The 13,243-nt window shown below is 32.8% G+C and overlaps 1 protein-coding gene across 1 annotated transcript in view; it reads left to right on the top strand.

Moving 5' to 3' along the window:
* LOC106473628 (histone-lysine N-methyltransferase 2C-like) overlaps window positions 1–13,243 on the top strand; it is a gene marked incomplete at its 3' end in the record, with an annotated part of 37,108 nt that overhangs the window by 12,319 nt on the left and 11,546 nt on the right. The window contains exons 6-9 of the mRNA XM_013934310.2: window positions 748–881; window positions 1,349–1,458; window positions 2,056–2,160; window positions 8,835–8,892. Of these exons, the coding sequence (XP_013789764.2) occupies window positions 748–881; window positions 1,349–1,458; window positions 2,056–2,160; window positions 8,835–8,892 (407 nt within the window). The remainder of the gene's footprint in view (window positions 1–747; window positions 882–1,348; window positions 1,459–2,055; window positions 2,161–8,834; window positions 8,893–13,243) is intronic.

Below are 13,243 nucleotides of genomic sequence, written 5' to 3'. Positions count from 1 at the left end.
ATCAATGTGTTTTCGATTTAATCAGTAAAAAAAAATTTTTTTTTTTTTTGCTGCAAGAACAGTACCTGCACTGTAGTAGATTTTCTTATCTAATATGAGATGCTGTTTTATATTTTCTAGTCTTTTTATGTATAAACATGGGAAGAGTATGTGGTCTTTGATTTAGTATTGTATATTTATATATACATAATTCTTTATGTAATTCATATGGTTGTCATGGTTTTTATTGATGGCCACATTCTTATAGATTATGGAAAAGAATAATGAAATATCATGTTCATTTTATTTATTCATGTTCAAGTTTCATGTTCAACCTAACCAACATCCTTAACTTCACTAATTAAACTGTCTCACAGAAATTCCACTCATTTACTCTCATACCAATGTTTCTACATTGAAACACAAAATAAATATTCATAACATTGAACTAATTGCCTGAAAGAAACAGAAAAATTGACAAAATTATGTAATGATTACTCATCAATTGACTAACAAGCTCACTAAATGTAGCATAAATGACTTTTTGTATATGGCTGCTATTGTTTCCTAAACTTTGGAAAAAGTTCAAGATAGTAAAGCCACAACCATCAGTTGATATTAAACTTCCTTTCAGCTAAACAACAATACACATTTAGAGAGACATCTAGATTAAAAACATAGGCTACAGCAATAAAGTTCATTGACATAATGTGTAAAGATAATGTCATATATATCTAATTATTGTTTCGGTAATTAATAAAATTCAAGGGAAAGAAGCAAGTCACCAAGGTTAGGAGGAGCTTGTCATTCAGATGCAGATCCTAATAGTATACCTGTGGACGAGTTAGAAATTTTGGGTTTTGCTGAAGAACCTGATCCATCTCTGCTTTTTGAACCATCAGGTATTATTGGGTTATCAAGTTACACTTTCTTCAAATATTTTTCAGTTTTTTTTACTATTATATGTCAATTTTGTGTTTAAAATACTTTTGTATTTAAGTAACCATATTAGGCAATATTGTTATGATAGTTTTAGGTTAATACCTTAATGCCATGTTTATAGATAAACGTGGTTAAGGAAGTAATTAGCAATGCTTTAGTCCTCCAGTGTGACAGCAGTATGTTTATGGACTTATAATGCTAAAATCTGAGGTTCAGTTCCCCAATGTGGCTTTGCTCTTTTACAAAGAACAACAAAAGAGTAATGCTTTATGACTGATTTTCAGATATTTTTCTATTCAAACTTAAAATCCTGAATTTCACATTCATATGCTTGGCTTGCTACAGAACTTTCAATGAGTAATATTGAAAAAAATATGTTAATACACACAATTTTCAAAATATCACAAGTTTTTTTACTGCATTTTAGGACATTTTTATGCTCATCACTGCTGTGCGTCTTGGTCAGAGGGAGTTTGCCAAACAGAAGATTACGTTCTTGTCAATGCTGACAAAGCTGTTTATGCAGGAATGAACCAGGTTTGGAAACTGATAGAATATGTTACTGTGATATGCACTGAATAGAGCATACATCTGTTTTCTAATGTAATAAGTTAATAAATGTGATTTGGCTATATATTCTCCTTTTTATTATTGTTTAACTAATGAAATAAAAACTTTTAAATTATGTGATTTATTTCTGGATTTTGTGTGAGGTTCCTTGTCATTGTTCAAATCTACAACTCAACTTTTTCATGCTATTTACATAGAGCTATTAAGTAATAAAAGCATCAGAAGTACTGTACCTTTTATTTTGCTATAATACTTGTTTTGTTAAAGCAGTACTCGTATAGTAAAAGTATAGCTGATGCAAGCATGTGGTATCAATAAAAGTACAAGTAGATATTCTCATGATTGTTCTTGACAGTGAGGGTACTTATAATAGCATTGGTTTGCAATATTTTTTGAATAAGTGTATTAACTTTTTGTTGAATGTCCTTACAAGATCAGTTTCTTATATTTTGGGTAACATAAAACAAGGTGTAGTTTAATTTGGAAGGTAGTAGTATTGTTTTTCTGAACCACAGTAACTGAGTTAATTGTTATAGTTTTGATAAATTTATGATGCTTCTTTAGAGATGCAGTTATTGCAGGAAGTTTGGAGCTACTATCAGATGTAGAGGAGGAAAGTGTAATCGTATATATCATTATCCATGTGCTGCAAGTTCCGGAACTTTTCAGGTAAAAGATTGATCTGTGGAACTTTTGTCATGTAGAATTACTTGTATTCTCCATGTTAGTGTGTTTTGTTTAGAAATTTATGAAATAAGTTTTAGAATAATTAGAAAACTATTCAACCTTAGCATTGACTATTGTAACAATTTTTGTTTTTGCAGGTTGGTTCATTTTGATTAGAGCTGAACAATTAGTGGAATGTGATAATTGAATGATCTAATCAGTTATTCTTACGTAAGATTTGTAATAATTGAAAACAGTAATAATCAGAAAAACTCATTGACTATTTTTGTGACATTAATCAATTTAATCATAATTTTGATTAATCAGTTATGACTAATGAATGTAACTGATGTCCATAGGTAATTCATTAGCCAGTTCTAATTTTGATTGTTTGCTGATTATCCAAATCTACAAAATAAAAGCAGTAAACTGTTATTTGTTTTGGCTTCATTCTTAGTAAAGTAACCTTAGTTTTAAATACCTAATACTGACAGACAGACAACACACTTCTGTATATTGGTATGAGTGGTTAAAACAAGTCACCCTTCCAGGCATCCTTTGTCCCCCCTTTCAGGGAAATTGTGTACTTTTATGAAACCAAATCTTGCTCTTGTTCTTACATTAATTTTCATTTTGTCTTTTTATGAATTATCAAAGTAATTTTGAGTTAGTGTTTATTAACTAGTTTTTATGGAAGGTAAAAAATTAAGCTAGACATGAATATGTTATATGATAAACTTAATATGTAAGTGTCATGTTTGAGTGTTTTCTTGAGCTAACTTTCTTGATATAAAGCTTGATTCTTATAAAATTTTGTTTTACTACATGGCCACAACATTGTATTGTAATTACCAGATCTTGAACAACTTGGATTAGAGGTCTTATAATTACAACACTTAACTTGTAATCTGTGGGTTGCAGAACTGAAATTTGTCACCAAACAAGTTTTCCCTTTCATCTGTGGGGGTGGGGGTGTTATAATATTACTATTTGTTGGTAAAGTGTAGCTCAAGAGTTGGTGGTGGTTGCTGTAGACTTGCTGCCTTCCTCTCTAGTCTGTCACTTCAGAATTAGGGACAGCTAGTCTAGATAACCCCTGAGTAGGTTTATGTTAAATTCAGCAAAACAAACAACTTAAATACCATCTTTTAAAACTCTCAATACGGGCTCAGTCAATTTGACCGACCATATGACCTTTTTGTACTCATGACATTTTTGTACTCGTTTAAAGTCTATATAGATATAATACTTATAACTCTCAATATAGTGTGTATATCTTCATGAAAATTTGGCAGTCTTTCAGTTAATATTACAAATCTTTCACATACAAAAAGTCATATTTCTTAGTGAAGTATTTTTAATAAAATAAAACAAAGATTTGTCCATGATTAGATTGAGTATTTGTTTAATATTTTCATATTAAAATTAAAAATACTTTTCCTCATCTAAAAAATGTCAAATTTCCTTTGTATAATGCCTAAAACCTCCTAAACTTTATAGGTTATCTGTTATTTTCTCTACTCTATTTCAAAATGGGATCAGTTAATTCGACTAACCTCATAGCTACCAAAAAAAAAACGAAATACACCAAAATTACCCTTTTTTCTTTCTAGAATATCTTCAATTTGTAACATGAAACTATGTTTGTTTATCCTAAGTAGCTTTAAGTTTGTAACATTATACATCTATTTGTAATTAAATTTTGTTTTATTGCCCCTTGAACTGTGTCTAAGTACTATCCGCACCAATACAAGTTGTAAATCACTCGGGGGAACTTGCAGCTCATGTTATTCTATTGAATTATGTTACCCACGAGCTGCTCACGTGCATGCCTCATGAACCATTTTAATTATATTATTATTATTACTTATTTTACTTAATCTTAATTTTAGTTACTTTTACAATAATAAATAAAGAATAAATGTGAAAAACAAGAAATAAAGTCCTCACCTAATCGTATTTTTTCTTGCCCTCGATTGTCAAGTAGAGTTAAGCTTGATTTTTTTTAATTGTAATGATAGTAACGCATTTAATAATTTTTATTTAACTAAATAATGTGCCAAAGAATATAGACTAATGTGCAGAAAGTAGACAAATTCCTTTAACTCTCAAAATTTTTCTGGCTTTCTAACGATGCGACAAGAGCTGTTACAAATTCATCCAAGCTAGTTGTTAACTTTCCCACGGGAACAAATCTTGTACTGTGAGTGAAACTGATGATATTCTGTACAGAATACAACGTTATACAATAGGCCATTTGATAGATGAAAACCTTGACTTTCTATTGGTTATAGGTAATATATAATGAAACGTAAGAGGGAACTATCAATGATTCGTGAGAGAGAGAATATGACAGGTGGGTGTGGCAGGAAGGGTGTGATTTTCTATTTGATAACCCTGTAACAAAACAGAATTGAAGACTATAAAAATTATGGTATGTCTGAGGAATAACGATTTTATAGAGGGTAATTTACCTTTAATTTTGTACATCTTCGAGGGGTGATGGATAAAATAGGGATGATGACATGATGATGAAGACAAAATGTGTTACGTGGGTCACACTAATGGAAATTCAGGATTTTAAAAAATATTCCCTTGTAGATTTAAGAACTTAAAACTTGTATATTATTAAAACATGGATTATTAGCTAAGATTTTATACTATTCTAATTGGTATAACATAAACAAAAAGTAGTTTAATACAATTTTGAACGTAAGACATTAAGACCTTGTGTCATGTGCAATAAAGGATACACAGGGTGATAGGGTTAAATCAGATATATTCAACCTTGTTATGGGGTGAACACCTTTTCTAAGTGGAAAGCATGATTATGATTAACTATACTTGTTGTAAGACATTACTTGTAGGCCTATTATATCTTTTAGTTAGTGTGTTAGACTTATTATATTTTGTAACACTTCATTCTTTATTTGGTCCATTAAGGTTTTTCAAGAAGAAGAATGCGTAATTGCTTTATATCTGCTATTTCCCAGGAGATAAAATATCCTGGTTCGCATCACAATTTTTTATTCAAAACAACCCCAGTTGCAAATCACTTTCCCCTTTGCTTAGCATAACATTAGAATCATTCCTTTATCTTGTATGTTGTCTTCTAGATCTCCAACTACACAAGTAAAATGCTAAATGTTTCAGTTTAATATACCAAAGCTGATGTTTGTTTCTCAGAAATTCCTACCAAATGGCACACACAATATTTTCACACTTTGACAAGCACATAAACATACACTTTGTAGTAGTCTGTTCATGACATTTGGAATGTGCCTGGTCGGTGCCTGCAACCTAGCCAACTAGACTAGAGTATGTACCTACACTGCACATTTACCATTGAACTAGTTACAAACTCTCTCAAAAAGCAGACAATGTTCCATAATTATCACAATTTTTCTGGCTTTCTAACTATGCATCAAGAGCCGTTACAAGTTCATCCAAGCTAGTTGATGTTTCCTGTGGAAACGAAACTTCTACTGAAAGAGAAATTAGCATTTTTCTCTATAGAAAACAATGTAATATAATACTTCATGAAAGAGAGGATGTGACAGGTGGCTGTGACATGAGAGGTCCGATTTTCTATTTGATGGATCTGTAACCAAACAAAATTGAAGGCTATGAAAATTATGCTTTATTTGAGCGATGACAATATTATAATAAGTAATTTATGTTAAATTTCATACTTCTTGGAGAGATGATAAAAAAATTAGAGAAGGAGGGATGCCTAGAAAAAAATGCGACATTTCTCACACTAGGAAAAATTCAGGGTCTTTTTTTTTTAATATTGCTTTATAAAATTAAGAAATTAGAATTTGTATACTATTAAAATTAGATTATTAGCTACAGTTTTATTCTATACTAATTTGTATAAAACGAACAAACAAAAAGTAGTTTAATCAAATTTTGAATGTATCTCACTAAAAACCTAGTGACATGCACAGTAAAGGATGCCTGTGGCGAGAGGGGTAATTATTACTGAAAAATCATTAGATATTTTCTTCTTCAAAAAGCCAAGGAGACCACGTTGTGATGAGAGTAATGAGGTCTCACTAAAAAAATAAATAAACTAGATTAATTTGAAAATTGGTTTGTGGTAAGCTTGTTCAGTTGCAATATCTTCCAAGTCACTTATTTCTCTGGTTAATAGATTGTTGCAGTATGTTGTGACAGCTGAGATGTTTGGTATTTCTTGGAATTTTGAAGTTTTACTTTATATACCAGGAACTATTTGTTCATGAAATAACATGTATGGTGCAATTGAATACTAGGGTTTGAAGCAGAATGAAAATGTTGTTAGAATAAAGACATATCATTTACCTCTTTTCATTAGTGGATGTCTTTACAAAGTTGCCATAATGTGTTAAAATGATGAATGTTAAAAAGATTCTAGGGCAATATTGTTTAATTGCTAATCAAATTCATCAAACTATTTTGTCCTTTGTATCCATTACTGACAGTGCATTTTGCTCTGTACAGAGTTATCCATGCTATCTAGCTTATGTGAAAGATGTTTCAACCACTACTGTGTTTATTGTCTAAACTGGCCTCTTGAATTCTGTATTGAGCTTTTGCCTTGTAGACAGTGGATATGGCAGACATAAAAACCCTGAGGGATTGAATAAAAAATACTTATGTCTTCTGACAAGTGTAATTAATTTTAATCATGCTTTGACAACTTAGAAAAGGTGTTTACACCATAACAATTGTTATTGTAATAAATAGTGTCCTGATTTATACTATGTGTGTTGCATTTTTAGCCAGCGTGATGAGCTTTGTATTGAGAGAAACACATTGTTTTCAATGATATGACAGACATATTGTTGTTGAAATACTATCATACACATCTTCATCTTGAAAAACCCTAATGGACAGAATAAAGAATGTAATGTTAAAAAATATAATCTGCCTAACATAACTATTTATAACAAATGTAATTGATTATATCCAACCATGTTGAAAATAATGTTTGTATTTCATTTTTTCCCAAGCTTTCTATAGTTTGCATGAATAAAGAAAACAACTTATAATAAATTGCAACCAAATATGTAAATAACTAATTTACTGTGGTTTCAAAGAGCAACAGTCTGTATCTTTTGCAGATGGTTTATGTTATAAAATATCAGTATGGGTATTTAGTCTAAACTGTAACAAGAATAATTTTGTTTTTTAATCTTATTTTTATTCACTATCATTTTTTGTTTTTACATGTTGATTGTTTATAATTAAGGGCAAAGAGTATTTACAACCATGCCTTTTACCGTGATAGTTTTGAAAGGTGCTTGGACTTGAGGAATCCAGAAAATATATATCATAATTTATTGAAGGGCTGGGCATCTCTTAATTGTTTAAGTGCTTGGATTGTGAGTGAACCTGAAAGTTTATTGTTCACATTCTATTGCTGCAAAACTATGCTTCACACTTTGGAGCCCTGCTACAAGTGTGATGGTTAAAGCCCACTATTTAGTCAAAAAAAGAGTTGGTAGTGAATGCTTTTGACTAGTTTCCTTCACTTTAGCCTCTCATTTCAAAATTTGAGATGGCTAGCATAGATAGCTTTTAGGAAGTTTTGCACTTATATTCAAAATGAAACAAACCATCAAAATAGTTGATATTCCTATTTGTGCATATCACTGTAATTATGTTATCAGCTCCAACTACAAGATATTTAGAAATAAACTTTAGGATAAGTACCTTGAAATCATTATCTTCTCCAAAAAAATGTAAATTAATCAAGATCTTCATAAATGGAAAAGAGAAGCTAACTCAAAGAAAAAATTAACATTTGTAAAAATCACATGGACATAAATGCTTACTCCAAGTATGATACACACTGTGAATCCAAGTTGCACCTTATAAAGGACTAATAAGTTGTTGAATGACCAATAAACATGTCAAATACATTATTTTTTGCCATTAACTTGTAAATACATGGAGTTAAACCTAACATAAATGTATGAAAAATAGATAAGGTAATGCAAATGTATGTTGTTAAGTCAGGAAAATATAGGTTGCTAAAGCCAAGGCTAGTAGTTAAATCTTTGCTGACCACAAATGGAAATATTTCCGAAGATCTTTCCACTACTACAAAGGATTGAAAATATCTAAGTAATAATATAAAAACCTTAAAAAAACACAATAAAGTATTTGTTTTCAAATAGAAATTATTGAAAATTGAACATTGCAAAATTGATATGTCAATATGAAATAATAGAACATTTAGTTTTATTCATAATTTTGTTAAACAGAAGATGTATGTTAATTCATTGTCATTTACATAGCTAAAGAAAACATATTGTCTAGACTTGGCAGGTATTATACTAAATAGGCAAATGTAATACTTAGAAGTTAAGCCTGTGCATGTTTCTGTAATGAGATTTTGTAGTTCCTTCCTCTGTGCTAAGGATTTATTTAAGTATAGATTGTCTTTATTGTCAGAAAGTCACTGCAATGTTTAATTTTTTTATGTATTTGTTTTTAGGTATGTTTTGAGACAAAAGATAAATGTTACGATGTTTTAACCAGTCATGCAACCATCAGTATATTAATGGTATAATATGTTTATGCAATGTTCCTGTTTTTGATTTTTATATGTCTATGTATAACTTGCATTTTAATATAAGTATTGTATATCTTGAAAAATGAAAATCACTTTTTTATTATTATTATAGGATATTAAAACCCTTACTCTTTTGTGTCCTCTTCATTTGAACCAAGCACCTTCTGTTGGTAAGTTTATGAACTCTAGGTATTTAAACTTCTTTGGGTGCTAAATTGGTTCCTTTGCATTTCATACAAGAAATAAGTGATAAACTTTTAGTTGCTTTTGAGGCTATGGTATGATTATTTGGAAAGGAGAAGTAAGGACTTGAACTCTACCATTTGTTATATATACAAGATATTATTGATACATAAGATTGATGCTTCATGGTATCTTTCTAGACATAAGTATGGTATTATATAAATAAATGAAAAACATCGTACAGTATATCAAAAAAATGATTTTTGGGTAAAAATATAATCAATACACATTCAAATTTCCACTTGTGGAGACTTGGCATGACCTTGTGGTTAGGGGCACTCAAGTCACAATCTGAGGGTTGTGGGTTTGAATCCTGTCATGCCGAACATGCTCGCCCTTTCAGCTGTGGGAGTGTTATAATGTGATGGTCAATCCCACAATTCATTGATTAAAGAGTAATCTAAGAGTTGGCAGTGTTTACTAGCTGCCTTCCCCCTAGTTTATCACTGTTAAATTAGAGAAAGCTAGTGCAGGTAACCCTCATTTAGCTTTGTGCAAAATTCAAAACAACCCAATTCACCTGTGGATAGAAATAATAAAACTATAACACTTACTCTTCTGTTTTTTCTATTTATTAATTTTTTCTACCAGTTTCATGACTTCAAAGGTCATTCTTCAGGATTTAATTATACAGAGAAACTATAATAAAAACATTCAAATACCATTTCCGATACGGTACTTACTTCCCTTAGCTATTATCGTTTAGTGCTGACCTCTATATGCAAAATTTGCTTTATGCATGCCACAAGCCTTGTGCTCCCCCCTTGTTGGAATTACTCTATTCCAACATGTCTCTCATTAAAATCATCATGCATCACCTCTCAACCAAGAGTAGCATGACATGCTCACATGATGTATGTGACTCCGTCTATGCTCCTCTGTTGAACCTTCACTTCTCGTTTGGCAGCATTGAAGTTCAGGCATCTTCTATTATGTGCTTAGTGCTTCCCATGTGACAAACAATTTTTCTTTTTTGCACGAAATGGCTCCTTTTTGAGTTTATTTTTTATTTTATACCAGTTCTTTCTTGTTGCTATATTTCTGCACTCGACAATTTATGAACATTTTCTTGAGTTATGAATTCCAAAGTTCATGTTACGACTTTGTGGATCACACCAATGACCGGTGTTTTTTCTCAAGCCTCAGTTTCAGATAACCCAATGGTGGATCTCTCTGCTTTTATACGTTGGGAGATTCAATGGTACATGGGTTAACCTTTGTCCCCTGACATCGCCCAGGCTCCACCTGAGTTAGCTCATATTGTTCAAAATGGCGAGATTTTGATAGTCTTTTCATGCCTCCAGAGTTTGCCATTCCTGTCTACTTGCAACCTGAGGATTCACCTAGGCCTAATTTGGTCTTCACAGATTTCATGTTTCAGGCTTGTGATGTTTTATCCCCTTCCCCTGTCTTTTATTCACTTCGTCCTTCCTTGTTATATAAGACCATTTTTGGTATTTCCTCTCTCCTCGGATATTCAGGTACATGCTGATCAATTTGTCTCGCAATTAAGTGAGAGTTGTTCATCCTTTTCTTCCTATTTCCCTTCCTTTTATATCCCATCTTTACCCTAGACCAGATCCAGATAGACTTCTGTGTCAAGTCAGGCCACTTAAGGGATAAAAAGTCAGTTGCACATACCCCGAAAAGTAGCAGTACGTGTTATATAACAATGGGCAATCCTCACTTTGTGATTTTCACCTTCTAGCCTTATGAATTGGATCTGCCTTTTGGTTTGTTTGGCCTACTCTTCCTTGCCTTCTTCCTTCTGTGCATTGTTTGATGTTTCCTCAATCATCAGATCAAACATTTCACCTTTTCTCTCACTTCTTATTTTCATTGTCTGATGGAAGAGGTTCTATAATCCTGCATGTGGACCATTCCCTGTATGTTCATCTCCCACTATCTTAATCGTATCTCGCTTTCCTCGTGTCTGGGTTTTGTCTACCACCTATGGACATTCTTCAAACTTTGGTGACCTTAACTGGTAAGTTTTCTTTATTTTTTTTTCAGGGGCCTTTCTCTCCCTTTTTATCACATGGATCCCACTATGTGGTGAGTGGTGCCTTGACCAGATATTTTTTAATTCTAAGTCTGCACTGTCAACCATGTTGACTTGCACTGTCTCTTCCATGGCTTCACAAGCTCACCATTAAGATGGGGTGTACAACAAAATTGCTTGATAGTTAATTACCTCATGAGAATTTGCTTCATAAACATGCCCGTTCTGGACTGTACCACCAATGGACTACATGGGTAAAGCAGAAGAAGGGGATAGCTACCCATCCCTGCCATGCCTCAGGTGAATAACTTGGTATGGAGTTCTTTTTAGAATAAGGTTTCTTGGTCACCCATTGCACTCTCTCAGGTGATGACGTTCCTCTGGGCTCTCCACTGCATTGTCACCTCCCTCGAGTGGAGTATGTGAGTTCCAAGCCACTGGGGTGGTTGACCATGGAGACACCCTCCTGAATGGGTTCCACAAGGAAAATCAACTCCAGTGGTTGTTTAAATGTTAGTAGGAGGCCATATCATCTGTGAAGGTGACAGCTTGACTCTAGTGGTTGTGTACATGATGTCAGGAGGCCACGTCAACCAGCAAGGTGATGGCTCAACTCCTCTGGAGGCCACATCGCATCTACACCAGAAGAACACCACCCTACTTTCAAATGAATGGTTTTAATCGCCATCACCTTCTGGTTGACTTGGCTTCCCGCTTTCTTTACACAAACACTAGAGTTGACCCATCATCTAACTGGATGACGTAGCCTCCTGATACACATTACATAAACACTGGAGTTGAGCCGTTTCAATTGTAGTTCACCCCTTTGATTGGGAGACCTCATCCTATCTTCGTGTGGAAGTCAGTTCCCAGCATAGAGGTTTTGTATTGGAGTGAACTAATCAACATAGTCCTCACTTGAGTACAGGTTGCCTATCTTCCTCCCCCAATTGCTCTGTCTATGTCTTTGATCACAGCGGTAGTATGTGAGATTGTTCCAGTGCTATCTTTGACTATCCCTTGTTCTCTTCTTATGGGGATGTTATTGCCTTTGGATGGTGCCGACCTGTACTACAGTTAAGAGAGTTCATTCCATGTGATGGACATCCTTTCAATACCAGATGTCAATTCCCAGATTGATAGATCAGAGATGATCCTCATAGCATACCAAAAAATTGGTGTGGGTCTTAATCATGATTCTTACATTTGAGGTGAAGACGGTATGATCCTTATTCTACCATTGTGTGTATGTTGGTCCCCATGAAAAGGTTTTGGATGTAATCGACTTACTGAGTACAGTCAACCGCACCCAAGCCACTCTAGACCTTACAATTTCTGCCCTTGTGCATTACACTGTCTACACATGGGCAAAGAGTATACCTGGCTCAGAAGTGGTACAATTCCATTCTTCTGATCTTTGGATTCGTATCTCATTGTCACAGGTATCCTTCAGACACCTTTGTGTGTGTGGTGGGGGGGGGGTGCTTCTTTTGTCCCCTCGCACCAGTCCCTCCTCATTCTAGTTAATTTTGTGAGGGGAGGTAAGTACTGTATCAGAAGTTATAGTATACCTATACTGAAAATGTATTTCAGATAGGTTCTTACCTCTTTTCACATTTTCCACTCTTCCTCCCCACTTCTCCAGTGCTCACACCTTCTGCCAAACTTCCGAAGGTTTGGTAGAGGAGTGTTAAGGGATGCATGACATGTGTCACATGAGCATGTCATGCTACTATTGGTTAAGAGATGACGCATGATGATTTGCATGAGAGACATATTGGAATATATTGTGCAAGGCTTGTGGCATGCATAAAAAAAATTTGCATTAGAGGGCAGCACTGAACGAGAATAACTGATCTTGTAAGAGGTAAGTATCTATCGGAAATACATTTTCAGAATAGGAAAATTATAACTGAACTAAACGTAAATAACCTCAATTAAATACATATTTTAAAATGTTCAAATGTAAAATACATTTGTATAAATTAAGTATATTAAAATATATTCAAATTTATAATAATTTAAGCTTATCAAATATTTTTACCTTTAATCTGAATTCCTTTGTCATTTTATTTCAATTGTACTTTATCTTATTATAGAAAAACAGTTTATTTTCCTAATTTTTATTCATAATTTAATACAAAAATGTATTCCTCTTTAATTAAAACAAAAATGATAAATCAAATGAAAAGAAAGTTTATTTGATAAGCTTAAATTATTATAAATTTGAATATATTTTAATGTAATTAACTTATACAAGAACTGTATTTTGCATT

This window comes from Limulus polyphemus, unplaced genomic scaffold (assembly GCF_000517525.1).
Source record: "Limulus polyphemus unplaced genomic scaffold, Limulus_polyphemus-2.1.2 Scaffold6344, whole genome shotgun sequence".
NCBI classification, from domain to species: domain Eukaryota; kingdom Metazoa; phylum Arthropoda; class Merostomata; order Xiphosura; family Limulidae; genus Limulus; species Limulus polyphemus.
The sequence above is the reverse complement of the archived record's forward strand: the minus strand, read 5'-3'. Positions and strand labels throughout refer to the sequence as shown.